Source organism: Rhyacophila brunnea, unplaced genomic scaffold (assembly GCF_057557595.1).
Source record: "Rhyacophila brunnea isolate RB1 unplaced genomic scaffold, BYU_Rbru_1.0 scaffold_3, whole genome shotgun sequence".
Taxonomy (NCBI): domain Eukaryota; kingdom Metazoa; phylum Arthropoda; class Insecta; order Trichoptera; family Rhyacophilidae; genus Rhyacophila; species Rhyacophila brunnea.
The window spans coordinates 28156755-28172176 of NW_028232965.1; the positions used below are offsets into that span (position 1 = coordinate 28156755).

General features: G+C 32.4%; 1 protein-coding gene across 2 annotated transcripts; it reads left to right on the forward strand.

Annotated features, from left to right (window-relative positions):
- The first annotated feature begins 877 nt into the window (after nucleotides 1-877).
- On the forward strand, nucleotides 878-14457 carry Orc3 (origin recognition complex subunit 3). Of its 2 annotated transcripts, none has more exons than XR_015071331.1 (12): nucleotides 878-1043; nucleotides 1164-1319; nucleotides 2866-3044; nucleotides 4386-4491; nucleotides 5087-5331; nucleotides 5603-5750; nucleotides 5835-5960; nucleotides 6216-6530; nucleotides 7361-7744; nucleotides 10712-10945; nucleotides 12522-12976; nucleotides 13651-13851. XR_015071331.1 is itself a non-coding variant. In XM_085952367.1 (12 exons), the coding sequence occupies exons 1-12, from the start codon at nucleotides 1014-1016 to the stop codon at nucleotides 14207-14209; spliced, it is 2220 nt and encodes a 739-aa protein (XP_085808493.1). In that variant the 5' UTR covers nucleotides 878-1013; the 3' UTR covers nucleotides 14210-14457. The 2 variants fall into 2 exon arrangements, 1 of the variants encoding a protein (XP_085808493.1); XM_085952367.1 differs by lacking the exon at nucleotides 13651-13851 and adding an exon at nucleotides 14113-14457 and having other exon boundaries at nucleotides 12522-12721.
- Nucleotides 14458-15422: the final 965 nt, after the last annotated feature.

Below are 15422 nucleotides of genomic sequence, written 5' to 3' on the forward strand. Positions count from 1 at the left end.
TGAACAAAAACGATGCATGAGTGCGAGTGAGAAAGTATTCGGCACCCTTACAATCTCTGCGACACGCGCTAGAGTAAGATAAAAGGTCTACTAGCTACAAGCCAGTTTCCAAAAGTATCGCCATCAAATCGGGGCGAAACGCTTCACATAGCGTCGATAACTTGCCAGCTCGTGTTGCTAAAATTGATATTTTTGTGTTAAACATAAAGTCAGTGGTAAATATTTTTGGTTAATTAAGTAGAAAAGATGGTTCTGTGTGTTGTCTTAAAATGTGGTAGCCGTACTGATAAGGAAGAAGATGGTAATACGTTTCATAAGTAAGTTGATACATGTTCGTGATAATTTATTTGTATTTTATTATATATTTTAATATCAGTGACTTAGTGTTTCTTTAAAATAACTTAAATTATGGATATCTTTATCTAATGGTTGCATTTTGACCGCTTAAAAATACTATATAACGTAAAAAAATAGAAAATTATATTTTAATTCTGAGCGTCTAGTGCGAGCACCTTGGGCGAGCACTAGAGAAATGGTCTATGGTCTCGAACATTTGTAGACGAATGCGTTCGCTCGCTCACAAACCAAACGCAAGGCACGCGGCTTCATTTAGCAATGCAACGGGTGGCGTCTAGATGTATCTATAGTCTAAGCTTCTACCATCAATTGTTATAAAAATTAAAAGTCCCTCTCAAATTAATTACTCTCACATGTTGGCAATAGATGGCGGTGAACTATATTTTAATTATAGCCATCTATTGGTTTGAACTAATATTAAAATTGGAGAAACATTATATTATTTTTTAAAGTAAAAGCAGGTCCCTGTTTTATCAAACCATAGACTAAACGTCAATAATTTTCCCTCCTAATTTTATGTCAACTGATTGTTTTGTTTACAAATGGTTTACAACTTCATAAGTAGGAAAGTTTTTCTTGAACTTGAATTGAAGCGTATACTGAAATTAACTATAAACGATTTATAAAGTAATAACGCTTTCGAAACATTTATTTTCATGATGGAGACTACTGCCTCCGTATCAAAGGTAACGTTTGTAATAGTAATACAATACAACAATAACAAGTATAGAAATGTCGTTTTTATAATTCCGAAACAGTAATATGTCGTGTTACATACTATTATATGTTGTATCTTTAAATTTTAGGGGTGTTTCGTATTCAAAAATGGTTTTAAAACAATTTCTTCGAAACACAAAAGAAAGAGCAGTTTTCAAAGGTCATTATTTGAAGAAGAGTTTACCAACGAAGCTTGGTATCAAACATTCAAAAGTGCATGGCTTAAAATCGAAGAAAAGCTTGAGGTTAGTACAGAAATCTTGTTGATTATGAAGTTGTTTCTTCGGAATATCTTAAATAATATCTAACATTGGTTACGTGTCTATAAATGAATAGTTATTTTTCATGCAAAATTAGGTACCTACCATAAGAAAGGGTATTCTTCAAAATAGGTACTATAATGATTAACAAACTTTTCTCGCAATTATGAATGTATGTAGACGATGCACATCTATACAGCCATTTTACTCCATTTTCGAATCAAATTCAATATAAAATACACAGGTAGGTATGAGAAGTGAATCGAGCATGCAGGTAAAATGTTCATTGGAAAAGTGTTGTTGGAAAAATGAAATGAATAGTGCCTGCACACGTGCATGGATTTACTTACACTAATAGTGTGTATTTTAAACTTTCGCAATAATAACTGTTTACACGTAAAAGTGCTGACTGTCTCACCAATCTCATTCTTCAAGAGTAAGCGAGACACGGTGTTGTCATTTTATGGTACTATTTGACCTGTCGTGAAAATCGGTTAACCTAAAAATGAGTCACGGTGTGGTTCGTTTTTTTACGGGCAGGTTCAACACTGTTGTTCTACTGCGCAGGAGCAGATATCGAACAAATCCCGGTAAATGTGCCACAGAGGTGGAAATGAGATTTTACAACTTTCTTTTTAGACCAAACCAAACCTAACCTAACATTAACTAACCTACCACAACCTAATATTACCTCATATAATCTTAGTTTGTGATAATGGTGTATCAAAATGTATGAAAATTTCAAATTTTTAATTAACGATTATTGGATTGAAAAGCCGATGTGCCGACAGAAAAAGGTATTTAGTATAATTGTCTACATGGAATAAACAGTTTTCGTAAAAAAAAATATAAAAGCTCGTGTATACCTCTGCGGCACAATTACCAAAATCCCAACTGTCGCATGAGAATTCAGAAGCTTCTGATTCATGCATGCAATCTTGCAACTTGTACTATAATACATGTTTACCCATGCATTTTCTTGTTATGGCCACGATAATACGCACTGTCAGCAGTAAATCCATGACGTGTAAACGGGGTAGAATACTAAACCAGGTTTATTTATACCCGCAGAACAAATTAATGAAATAGAAATGTGAATGCCAATCGCCATGAACGAAGGCTTTGAAGTTTACTATTTTATGGCAGCTACAACTATATTTGGTAGAATAGTAAGCGATAGACGAGTAGTAACATATCAGCTTGTCGTGTCATGGTCGTGAATCTCGGGCTTGAATCAGAGGTCCAGAAAATTTACATGTTGTTTTTCAATGTGTGTTTCGACCCAGAGATTGAACCTAATAGGATGACCAAATGGCTGACACCCATTTCTCATTTTAATAATTTGTTATGAAACCTCGGATCGTGGAGAGAATGGAAAAAAATGTTAATGAAAAGTAGACGAAACGAATAAAATATTCTTGAAATTGAATTGACACTCACGGCCTTTTTCTCATAAATCTTGATATGTTCAGTTAAAATTTATTTTAGTGGAATTATTATAGCTCTATCTTCAATTTTTTTTATTTTCTAGATACTGAACTATTCAACATACAGCAAAGTATTGAAGGACCTTGTTGTCTACATAAAAGACTGTCATAATATTGAATCATCAATGTTCTACGAGGAGACTATCCCAAGTGCGACTCTCCTTACAGGAATCAATCAACCTGATCATATCATCCAATTCACCGCACTGAAAGATCAATTGAAGTGAGTGTACAATAATTAACTGCAATCGGTTGTTTGCAGAAAACTGAAGAAAATAGTGAAAATATCCTGACTCATGGACACAGCAGGTCTTCTGCATTTATTAATTCTTCCTTGTCCGTATACGGTTGTCAGGAGACGCATAGGGCACCACACCGTGCCTTCGAGAATTCTTTTCACTCGACAGTCTTGCATCTTGACAGGCTATACCGGCATCCCACAGCTCTACCGTATACAGGCTGTGGACTGTGGAGATGTTATTTAGTGGCCTTCCAAGGCACCAAAATCCAACTGGCATGGAGAAAAGGCAGGCCAGGTTGACACTGATATTAGCATACGTGCCTGAATCAAATCCAACGTAGAGAATTCAAGTCATACTTAACACATATCCAGTATATGCCGCAGCTCGAAGCTCTGCCTACGGTTCTTCTGAGATGTCATGACTCACTAATGCAGCGATTTCTAAACTGGGGGGCGCGCCTCCCTAGGGAGGCGCGGACTGTTGCAAAGGGAGGCGTGAAAAGTTTAACACAATAATGTAGCCACAGGTTTGTAGTTTGCAAATGCATAGTTTATAAAACTGCAGCTAGTTATAAACTACACAAAAAAGACAGTCCTATAAAAGTTAGTTTGTTTGCAAACCTGTATGAAGATATGGAGACTAATTTTATTATATCTCATTTTTCTATACTACTGTGCATGGCCCCACAAGAGGGGGGCTGACAGGGCTCCAGCCTGGGGGCCCTGCGTTGCGGATCGACCAGTTGAGTGAGATAAACACAACACAAATTCGTTCTATTAGTAAAATTTATTAGTAACAAAAGACTTTGTTCAATTTTGGTTGAATCGAACTGTAGAATAATATAATACTTTGTCAAGAAAAGGAATGCAAATAGGTACTGCTACCATTCGTAACATCATATTTATGCGAAACAGAATTTTCTGCATTAGACGCAATGAAATCCATATATCGAGCCCGTTTAGTAGAAAAAAATCACTTTGTGTAAAAATGTATTTAATGAAATAAAGGGGGGGAGGTGCCAAGATTAGATTTTTTTTAAAAGGAGGCATAGTAACGTAAATTTTGGAAACCACTGCATTAATGTATAGCAGCATGGATGTAATGTAAGCATTTGGTTCGGAATGGTCGTATTGCCTATCCCATTAGTATAGCGAGCTCGTTTTGCGAAATGCCGTCACTCCCAATTTGTACCACCAGGTATTTGAAACTAACAATATTTTCGATGTCGCTGATCAAAGCATAATCTAAATGGGGTACAGATGCCATTTCACCTAATATGACCAAACACGAATGTTATTAATAATTTTTACAAATGCTTTTAGATCAGAAGTTACATCTCATGTGGCAGTTATTTATTCACAAGATTCCAGTTCTGTCAAGAATATGATTGAAAATATGGTGTTACAATTTATCGACGACAATAACAAAGTAAGTTTTCTTTTTTATAATTCCAATATTTTAATGAGAAATTCTCAGTTTTTAAGTGAAATCAGGAAGGAGCTAAACAGAGATATTTTCAGATTACTTTCACTTGAATTAAATGACTATCCAGGACCATAGCTGAATGCACGATTATTATCGTCGAGGTTTCTCAATTTGAACATTCTCTCTTCAGGAAGTTCACTAGCCCTTTCTACATTTTTATGCACATTGTCCACCCATCACTTGCGTGAGCGGCCTATGGGTCGAATATCTGACATAGCTCCCTCGTGGATGAGTATAGCGACCTCTGAATTTCTTGTACCTGTCAACAAGAACTGCCCATCTAGGTCGTAGCACTGTCATTTATAATCATCAGACTCGTTACAACTGTGGGTAGGTCCTCTTTCTCCAATAACCGTATCTAATGTAGTCGCTTTCCAATACCTTACCTCATATATTTCAACTATACATTTTTTTTTATATGGTATATGTGATCAAATATTACTAATGAATACATGGTAAAAAATGCTATCCGGATATATAAATAATTAGTACGTTGTCCAATATTTTACTGCAGTTAATCATTGTGAAATATTTTCAGAGCTCAAGCTCGGATGATGATGACAGCGAAATGAAAAATATACCACTGAATGTGAAGAAATCCCAATGCAATATGAATGTGTTAAACGCTTGGTATAAAGAAAAGTATCAGCCTGAAATGTCAGAATCATTTTCCTCTTCAAAAAAATTTAGATCCAGCCAAAATACCAACCATTTGGTCGTCATTATACCAGATTTTGAAAGTTTTAACTGTGACATTTTACAAGATTTCATTCTCATATTGAGGTATGTATAAAAATAATAACATATAGTAATATAATATGTATGTATATGTTTTCTAGTAATAATTTCCATAGACATAATTATTGTACATTATAATAGGTATATTATTCTTACTTAAAATACAGGTTTATTATTAAAGATTCACTTTTGTTATAAAATATGTATATTCAGCAATTCAAATTTAATTTTTTTAGTTTTCATTGTTGGATAACAACGGATATTTAGTTTCACTTTATCGAGATAAAACCGAACCCGTGTTAAAATTATTTTACAGCGGATACACTCCTGAGCTACCTTTTGTATTAGTGTTCGGTGTTGCCACATCTGTCTCCGCCCTGCATAAAAGCTTTCCTTACCAAGTGTCATCACGACTTCACGTCCAAGTCTTTCAATCACATTCTTCATCATTGTACTTGAATCAGGTAACTTAAAAATTTAATCTCTACTGTTTTCACTTTGTAATTATAGCATTATTTTGTATTTCTCATCGGTTACTTTTGTTCCAGGTTCTTGAAAACATATTCCTTACAGAAAATTGTCCATTTCATCTATCGGGAAAAACCTTCAAACTGTTGATCGATGTGTTCCTGTTTTATGACTTTTCTGTAACTGGATTTATTCAAGGCATAAAGGTTTGTTCAACAACATAAAGTAGAAAAACCAAATACTATATAAATATAATATTTATGGAATGGGAATGTTCAACCGAGGTGCATCGTTGTCTGCCTTATATTTTATTTAAAAAACTTTTCACACTGTCCGAATTTGAATCATCGATCTTGATGCTGAAAACCAGAAGCAATAATATCAATACAAGACATTCCAGTAATAAAATTGAAGTTCACCATAAAAACTTTATTCAGTAATGCTATTAATTTTATTTTCAGTATTGCATGATGGAACATTATTTCTCGTCACCTATAAGATCATTGTGCTGTCCAAAGGAAACGCTCGAACTTGCCATTAATGAATTATCCGACGAAGACGTGGAAGCTTTAAGGCACTTGCCATCCTTCAGACCCTTTCTTGAATCAAAAGAGCCATCTGAAAGAATCTCATTACTCATCGATAACGACCGCCTTAGAATTGATTTGCTGCAACAACTCAATAATTTTCACAATTATTTGCATAATTTTCATGCAGTTTTAAATCTTCTGCTAGGAATAGTGAGTAATTTACCAAATGCTCTTCTTGGAAAACAGGTATGTGTACTTATATCTATCTAGTTCGTATATTCGAAATACAACACATAAACAAAGATATTGAAGAAAAACTTCTTCTATAGAGATGAACACTTACCTATATTATTAAAGTGATCTTGATAATTATGTTACTAAGGTTAATGATTAAATTGGCTACAAATCATTTCGTATTATAAGTTCATTATTGACTAGCTTCACACATTAGTTGTCAGTTTTAGTAGGCCAATATGATTTATGTAAATCATAAATAGATATCACATATTGATATATTTTATATAACATATTATATACCTACCGATGTAAATATTATGAAATGTTTATGTAATTTCATAAATGCTCGGTAAATTAATGAGACAGTTATACATATTATGTTAAATAAGGACATCAATAACAAGCCGCTTTATGCATTTTATTGATAAACAACGCATTCAGTGCGACCAACACGGAATAGTACATATTACTATCAAATTAGTGTTATAATTTAAAGAATTCGGTAGTTCATTAGTCCAACTGTCATTACCAACTGCTCCCGCCAATATGATCTCATATGCAACCAAATACTGGGGACGTCCATGTGACATCTTTAGACATGTACAGCTTTGACATTCAAAATAAATTCAATAAAATCCAATTTTTGCCTTAAGAATTTATCAACAGATGGTTACACATACACTCAAAATATGAATTTATAACAAAATAAATATAATGTTTGGCACTTTTTTCACAGATGCCAGACATTTTAGAAATTTATTTCATTTGGTGTAACTCGCATAACTTTATTTACCCAAACATATCTGTCAAATCTCATTGACAATGTTTCAATTTTATAGATACGAGAGCTGTATGCGACATGTGTATCGTCTCCAATTGTCGATAATGCTGATTTTAAACAATGCATGCTAATCGTAAGTTTCCAATCCAAAGAAGAAATTATCAGTGTACTAAAAAGTTTACTGAGTCTAATAAATAATGCTCCACAAATGGACAAAAATTGTCTGATTTCTTCGCCTATGAAAAGAAAAATATCGAGTACTCCCACTAAGAAAAAAATAACAACAGGCAATACTATTGAAATGAAAAAGGTTCAAGATAATCTATCCTTCTTTATTGAACGCTTAGAAAAGGCCAGCTTAGATTCTGTTCAAGTTGACGGCAAAGATGAAGACATGTCACTTGATGTATCAGAAAACTTAAGCAGACAAAATTTGAAAGAGGTAGGTACTGCTAATATAACTCATTTATATTAAATTAAACTATTTCACTATTTAATAAAATCAGATGTTGCTTTTCAATGTGTGTTTGGACCCAGAGTATGGACCTAATAGGTTGAGCATGTGCCTAACATCCATTTCAAGTTACGGGATGAGTGCATTGATATTTAATTAGTAAAGCACAGCGCCCAGATTACGATGCTTGGACTTTCAAGACCCATTCTTTTAATTTTTTTTTTTTAAATTAGGATATTTCTGACGCTATGAAAAAATTCTATAATAATTCTTATTTTTATATTGCTGTTAGTTGGATAAAAATATCTGCTATATTATTATGATTGTGTCATTTATATACTGTAGCTCTGACAGGTTACCTTTGTAAAGACAACAGAGGATTGAGCGATGGGTGGTTAGGTGTAGGTGTACTTAAAAACAAGTTACCATGTTGTCATGTTTTTATTTGAACATAAAATTAACATTAGACATTAAAAATTACAAATATATAGTATAATAATATGTTGATATAAAAACGGGGGAATTGAAATCCAAGCAGATATTGGGTTAGTTTCATTTTAAAATAAATTCGTTTATTCTTAAGGGGACGCTCTACAGAATTGCCCTTGAGAATTGAAAATATGATTTTTTTACATGTGGTCCGGAATTGTTGCTCTACTGGTAATATTCAAAGGTCGCCGACAATGCTTTGGTCTAAAGTAAATAATGATCTCTTATTTAATTTAAATCATAACACTGTCAAAGTGTATAAAATATGGGGTGACCAAAAAATGATATCTTCTAATATACGTAAATGTTACTAAATTCAATTTGTTAATCAGCTGTTTGGTGGAAAATATTGCAACCAATATGATGGATAGCCACGATATAAACTTAATAATAATATATTAATAACGTTTTAACCTGAAATTGTCCGAGAGCTAAACATACGAAGGATGTTGAAATACATATCTACCTACATTTTTATTTCACGTGCTATCCAAAAAACATTATTAATGAATAGTATTTATTTTGAATGCGTAAGACCTATTACATAATTATTTTAAAAAAAAAATAGGTACATATTGTTTAATTCTAATGCATATTTAAAAAAAAAATATATAGTGATGTCTGTTTATTATAAAAAGAAAGTGACTTTTTATTAAAAGAAATGAAAATATAATTAATTATATTTTCATTTCTTTTAAAATGGAATTCTACCAAGTAAATGCTAACTCAATTAATGACTTTTTATTAATTACCCGATTAGTTTAATTAATTTAGTCTGACACTTTTACAAACAAGTAACGCAATTTTACTTTTAGTTGGTAGGTACAATAATTATTGTATTTTGTTGGTAAGTAAAGCCAATGCAAGAAATAATTTATACTTATAAAAAATGATTATTAACGTGGTCACCCACAGATTATATTTTATTCAAAGCTAGCGGATTGCAGAGAACAAGACAAAAAAAACTGCCGACTTTATCGAATCACCCAGGGCTGTCGAAGACGTCTTACTTGTTTTTATGTTAAATTGTTTTTAATTGTGTGCAATTTGGCGGAAAAATATAATATATACAGTTGCTTACCATTCGGTTATCCAATGAGCTGGGTTTTGTTTACTCTTCTGCCGACATCCTACAGTTTTATTTTTTATCTTGCCCATCTCGCGTAAGGCTATCTGATATTATAGAAGTCACACAGTACAACAGTGTTTAAATCTAATATGTAATTGCACAGGTTTAGTTAAAAACTATAACGAAATTAACATTTTAATGATTTACAGATTTTCCTATGTTATATCAATTTCATAGCAATTTTAATGATACAAGATACATATTACGATATACCCAAAATACACATCATCAGATAATATGTGAAATATTTTGATAAGGAAAAAAATAAGAACAATACAAAAATAATATAACATAATCAGCTAGTCTTTTCATACTTATTTTAAATGAATGTTGTATGCCGTTTGACGCTTGGAAATATGTAATTATTCCATCTGTACTGCTGTACAGATGGAATAATAAGAAAATAGCTTACTAGCAATTTTTAACTTTAAATTTGTAACTATTTAAAACGTTCCATTAGATTGATATTATTTTGACAGCCCTGTATATTCCTTCGGCCGGCATCAAGTTACTTCGCACACATTTTATGTTTGAAGATAATAATACTAATAATAATAATGATTATTCATTCGACCGAGAATTGTAATTAATAATATTTGCGTTTCTTAAAATAAATCCCCGATGGTTAGAGGTTTTTGAGGTTAGACTGAATTAAAATGACGTCCTTTCAACGCTGAGGTTTATTTCTGACTAAACTATGAATGACCTTGATCCTGTTCAGCTGAGTCTTAACGCCGTGGCCGACATAACCATGGGGATACTAGCATCACTTCAACGCTTGTGTCCTTTGACAATTTTCTACACTGTGCAAATGATAAATTTGAATTTCATAAAATTAAACTCGGTCTGTTTAGTTGAAGCAATTATTCCAAATAATCCTACCGATGCATAATCATAACGGTATAGATATATCATAAATCGTCAGGTGTTCGAATTTAGAACTAAGTTCTTCACAGTATAAAAAAATATTGAATGATATGTCAAATACATGTGGCGCCCTCACCCAGCGGACGATTTATACTGGTGGATCTATAACAATACATAATAATATTATTGCATAATTTAGTACTCGCTGTGAAGTATCACTCACGGGTCGCAGGTTTGAATTCCTGAATGATTGTCTGTTGTGAGTGATAAATTTATGGTTTGTTTTTTCAAAGTATGTGAACCACAACAAGAATCTAATGGATTTGGCGAATGTAAATAACCATGTCTTGTAAGAAAATGTCTGTTGTAATAACATCCACTCGGTGGAGGTTTTTATGCTCCGGGTAGTAACGAAAATGGTAATTTATCTACATAATATATATTAATGCGTTGCATTTATAATATTTCAGAAACTTTTGAAGGCTTCCTTGAAGGATAAACCATGTTCCGAATTTGATATTATTCGAACAGAATTGGTGAAATATCTCACTGAAATTTTTGAAACCAATTTGAAGCCACCAAACATGCTGGTGTATAATGAACTATTCTTCTTCAGTGATGTATACAAAGTTAAGAAACATATTGTAGGGTCTCCCAGAGCATCAATCCACACCGCATTGAATAATCCTTCCGCATATTTACAGGTTTACACATTATATTAAATTTAATTACATAATTTAAGTATCATAATATAGAGTACTCTCTCAGTAATTAGCCACCCCAAAAACCAGACAAGTGTCCAATTTGTGAAAGCGGCGGATTATAGTGCATTCATACAAAATATGGTAAAAATTAAAACACGTATTTCGTAAAAATAGTTTTTTTGAGAAATTTGTACTAACAAATTACGGTTTTATTTATAATCAAAATCAAGTACCTATTTACTAAATTATACATATTTATAAACTAAATATTAAACAGTAAATCACTTGGTTGTTCAGTGAGGTAGATATTCTTGAATGGCTTAGGATTCCTGGCTTTCCCTATGACCAAAAGCTTCATTTTGTGTGTCCCGGTTGCATTGGAGCACGGCACAATTGTGATGCGATCCTTGGGCACTTACCTCCCTGGTACATTACTTTCTTCGCGATGAACGTACGTTTTACGAAGGAGAAGTTTCCAAAATAAACCCGTCTCATCTGCGCTGTATACTAGTACGCGGTGGACTACTGAATTTGACAATCGAACACCGGCGAATTATAGAGCTTGATTTTGTGTTTTCAACTAGTAAAAATAACGGTGGATTATAGTAGTTGTCGGATAATCGAACGGCGGATTACTGAGAGTGTACTGTATGACATTCATCAAAATCTATTTCATTGTCTGCATGAATAATTAAATATTACTTAATTTGAGATTTTATTTTCAACAATTTAATCTCACGAGTCTAAAATAATATGCTTATTTAATTAATTGACTCCTAAAAAAAAATATTTTCAGTTTTTATTTTATGTTGGAATCAAATTCTTAAGAAATTTAGTTACGTATGTCCAAATATTGTAATCGTAATACAACATGTAACTTTTACTTATGACATCCCTTCATTTCCATATTCCTTTGCTGCCTTGAAATTCTCATGGGAAGTGGAATACATACCAACGTTCACAGAGTCACTTCTTCATGACAAACAGTGCAGTTTAATTTTAATTTATATTTTGTGATATTTTCAATACCATCACGGAAGACTTGATTTACTAAACAATTGTTTAACATGCACTTTGAACTGTAAAAAAATACTTAAATAAGTACAAAAACTTCCTAAACATTATACATAATGTAGTGCAATTGCCATAATGTGCAAATTGATTTAATATTCCACCTCTAAGTAATGAAGACAATACATAATAATATTATGTATTTATGAATATTTTGTTTGAAGATATTTTAACTAAAATTTGTATGACAACTACTGGTGCTATATTAACTGTAGAATATGATATGAAAAATTCGGAAGTTTCTATACAAAAATAATATTTAATATAAACTAAACTGAAATTCATCTGCAATTATCGAGCTTAGCCGAATAATCCAGTACAAATCGTCGTTTGTTTCTTGATTTACTATATTTAGAACTAAATACATTGATCTCTGTCTAATAATGTATTCTTTTTATTCGTTATTATCGTATCCCTTCATCCGACAGGTAAACTTTGCCAATAAAAAGGCAAATATTGATAGCTTAGTAGAAATGTATTTATTTTATTTTAATTTATCTTCTAGTGTAAATGTTGCGAGCTCTCTAGTCATGGATCCATTCTTCCAACTCTTCCTGATATATCAATTGTGTATAAGCTTCATTTGGAATGTGGGAAACTAATCAATCTCTATGATTGGCTGCAAGCTTTTCTCACAATCGTTGACCCTATTGATGATGATGAAAATGACGGAGAGGAAAGAAGAGAAGTTGGATCTGAAATACAGTATCCTTTTAAAATATCACTAATCATTGGATCTTTCCTAAAATGTTTACTTCACAGAATTTGGATTATATAGGGGTCTTATACACTATTAATATTATGAAATTAACGCATTTACTGAACAGATGAAGCACGGTTAACCGGTTGGTAAACTTCGCAGATATTAACATGACATGTATGTTGGCTATTCCGATTGTCTAACTAAAAAAATGACTACCACTTTTTGATGTTCGCCGCTGTTCACTTAATCACGTGCAGGTTTAAACCATTTTACAGAATTTTTAATAATAATAAAATATTGGATTGTTGTATTTCTTATTAGCTGTTTTTGTATTTGTCTTTTCATATTCCCTGCAAATTGGCAAATATAAATCTCAGTAGAAGTTCTCTTCAAATGAACCTCCAGTGCGAGGCAGTCACATTACACCAGAGTTGCATCGCAACTATCAGTGCAATGCAAGACTGTGAGGAATGCATGACTGTTTGCCATTGATATCATGGTACAGTTCTCCGTGTAACAAGCTCCGGCCTCCAGAAATAAGGTCCAATGATGCCACCAGCTTGTAAACCACACCAAACAGTGCATTTATGTGGATGTAATGGAGTCTGTACGGTCTCTTCTGGATTGTGTCTAACTCCATATACAAGAATTTTGCTTATTAACAAACCCATTAAGCCAAAAATGAACCTCATCGTGAACGCAAATTTGCGATAAAACAACATGTCAGTTTCCAACTGCTCTAGACCCCAATCGGCGAAAGAATGACGCATTCAATGGTCACATGGCTTTAATCCCTGCACCAGCTCTATCATATACGGATGTAGACCAAGACCTTTGCATAAAATTTTCCACTTAGATGGACAGAGCCCAAATTGCTGCAACCGACGCCGAATCGATAAATTTGTATATTCATCCACACTTTTGTTTACAGCAGCAATTTTCTCGTCAGTACGCACATTCCTTCTACATGTTGGTATTATTACATCATTTAGAGAGTATTTGGTATGAAATGTATCCACAGTTCGATAGATGGCTTACTCAGATGGACGATTATGTGCACCATAAAAATCACAAAGTCGTCTTAAGTTGCATGAATCAACAACTGTATTTCAAAGGAAATATGGATAATTTTGTAGCCTTTTTCAAGTGTGACTTTAATTCCATTCTAATTTACCAGACTATTATATTAATCATAGATGTCAAAAAGTGGGCACAGTATCACAGCTCGGTTTGACAGTTAACACTTCCGTAAGTTCTCTCTAAGGCATAAAAAAACACTCTTTATAAGGATGTTTTCTTGAACATCCTTGGTTTACTTCTTTTTTCATCAAACCTTTTTTTAGAAATAAATACGAATAAGTAAGATGATTTTTCCTTAACAAATATGTCACAGAGCTCGCTTTACAAGAGCTGTTTCAGAGCTACAATTTTTGGGCTTCATAAAAAGTTCACAAAGGAAAACTGATCATGTGACAAGACTAACTTGGTGAATACATGGTGAATACTTGGTGAATACATGGGACCGAAAATCGAAATAAAATTACGAAATGTATGGGGGAAAAATATTAAAATTAAAAAAAAAAAAAATATTTGATTTTCATTAATTTTGTTTCCGATGATAGATGTGCCTACCGAAATGGGTCATAAAATGTCAGGATTATTTTTATTAACTTCATTAAATAAGTAATTTTTGATGTTTTAATAAAAGTCTGTTACAATGTTCAATGATTGGCTCATGAAATAGTATACATTATTACGGTTTATTGAATATTTTTATATGCCAGGACTCTGAAACCATTTCGAATTACGAGATTTGAATTAAAGGTATGGTTTTATATGAAAATATTGTTCAAGGAACTTTTTTCGGGAAAATTTCGAATTATGGCGAATTTCGAATTATCAGTGTTCTTACTAACGAGGTTTTACTGTAGTTATTTAATAATATTATTTTATTTTATTTTTTATCAGTGTTTCCAATACTTTTCTTTTTTTTATTGTGTTAATATATTATTATATTTCTGAAATTTACATTGTTTTATTTTGTTGTAATTCACTAGCACCACCACAACAGCTTAAATCGAAACAACTTTTATAATTCATATATAAGAATTAATGATAGAATAAACCAGTGTTGGCCAAAAACCTACATATTATGTTTGTACCTGTTATAATTAATGATCTCGAAATGTAATGCAAATTTGAGCAACCCTTCTAATGGTCATATTGTGATCAACACATAACAAACATAAATTGATGTGTCCATAGTGAAATTTTGACATAATCTACATAGAAAATACATCATTTTGGAAGAGTTAAAAATATACCTAGGTAGTAGACAAAATCCTAAAAAATAAGCATCTAGCACTAATTAATTCAAATAAACACACTCTCTGAGATTTTTCAAATTTTACTGCGGAAAGACAACCAGCTTTGTGATAATAATTTAAAACACTTCGATTGACGTAGTTATTAGAATTAATTTGCATGCGTTATAGGCGGATAGCTCAAAGGATAAGAGCATTCACCTGGATAGTGAAAGATGGAAAATTATACAGACAGTACACTGTATCACTATAAAATACTTTTCTCTGTTCTACTATAATAGAGAATAATACTACCTCTGTATGTATATAATATAGTTAGATACTGAATACAGTGGCAGAACGAAGCAACTGGTTATATTGTTGTACACTTGTAAATCAT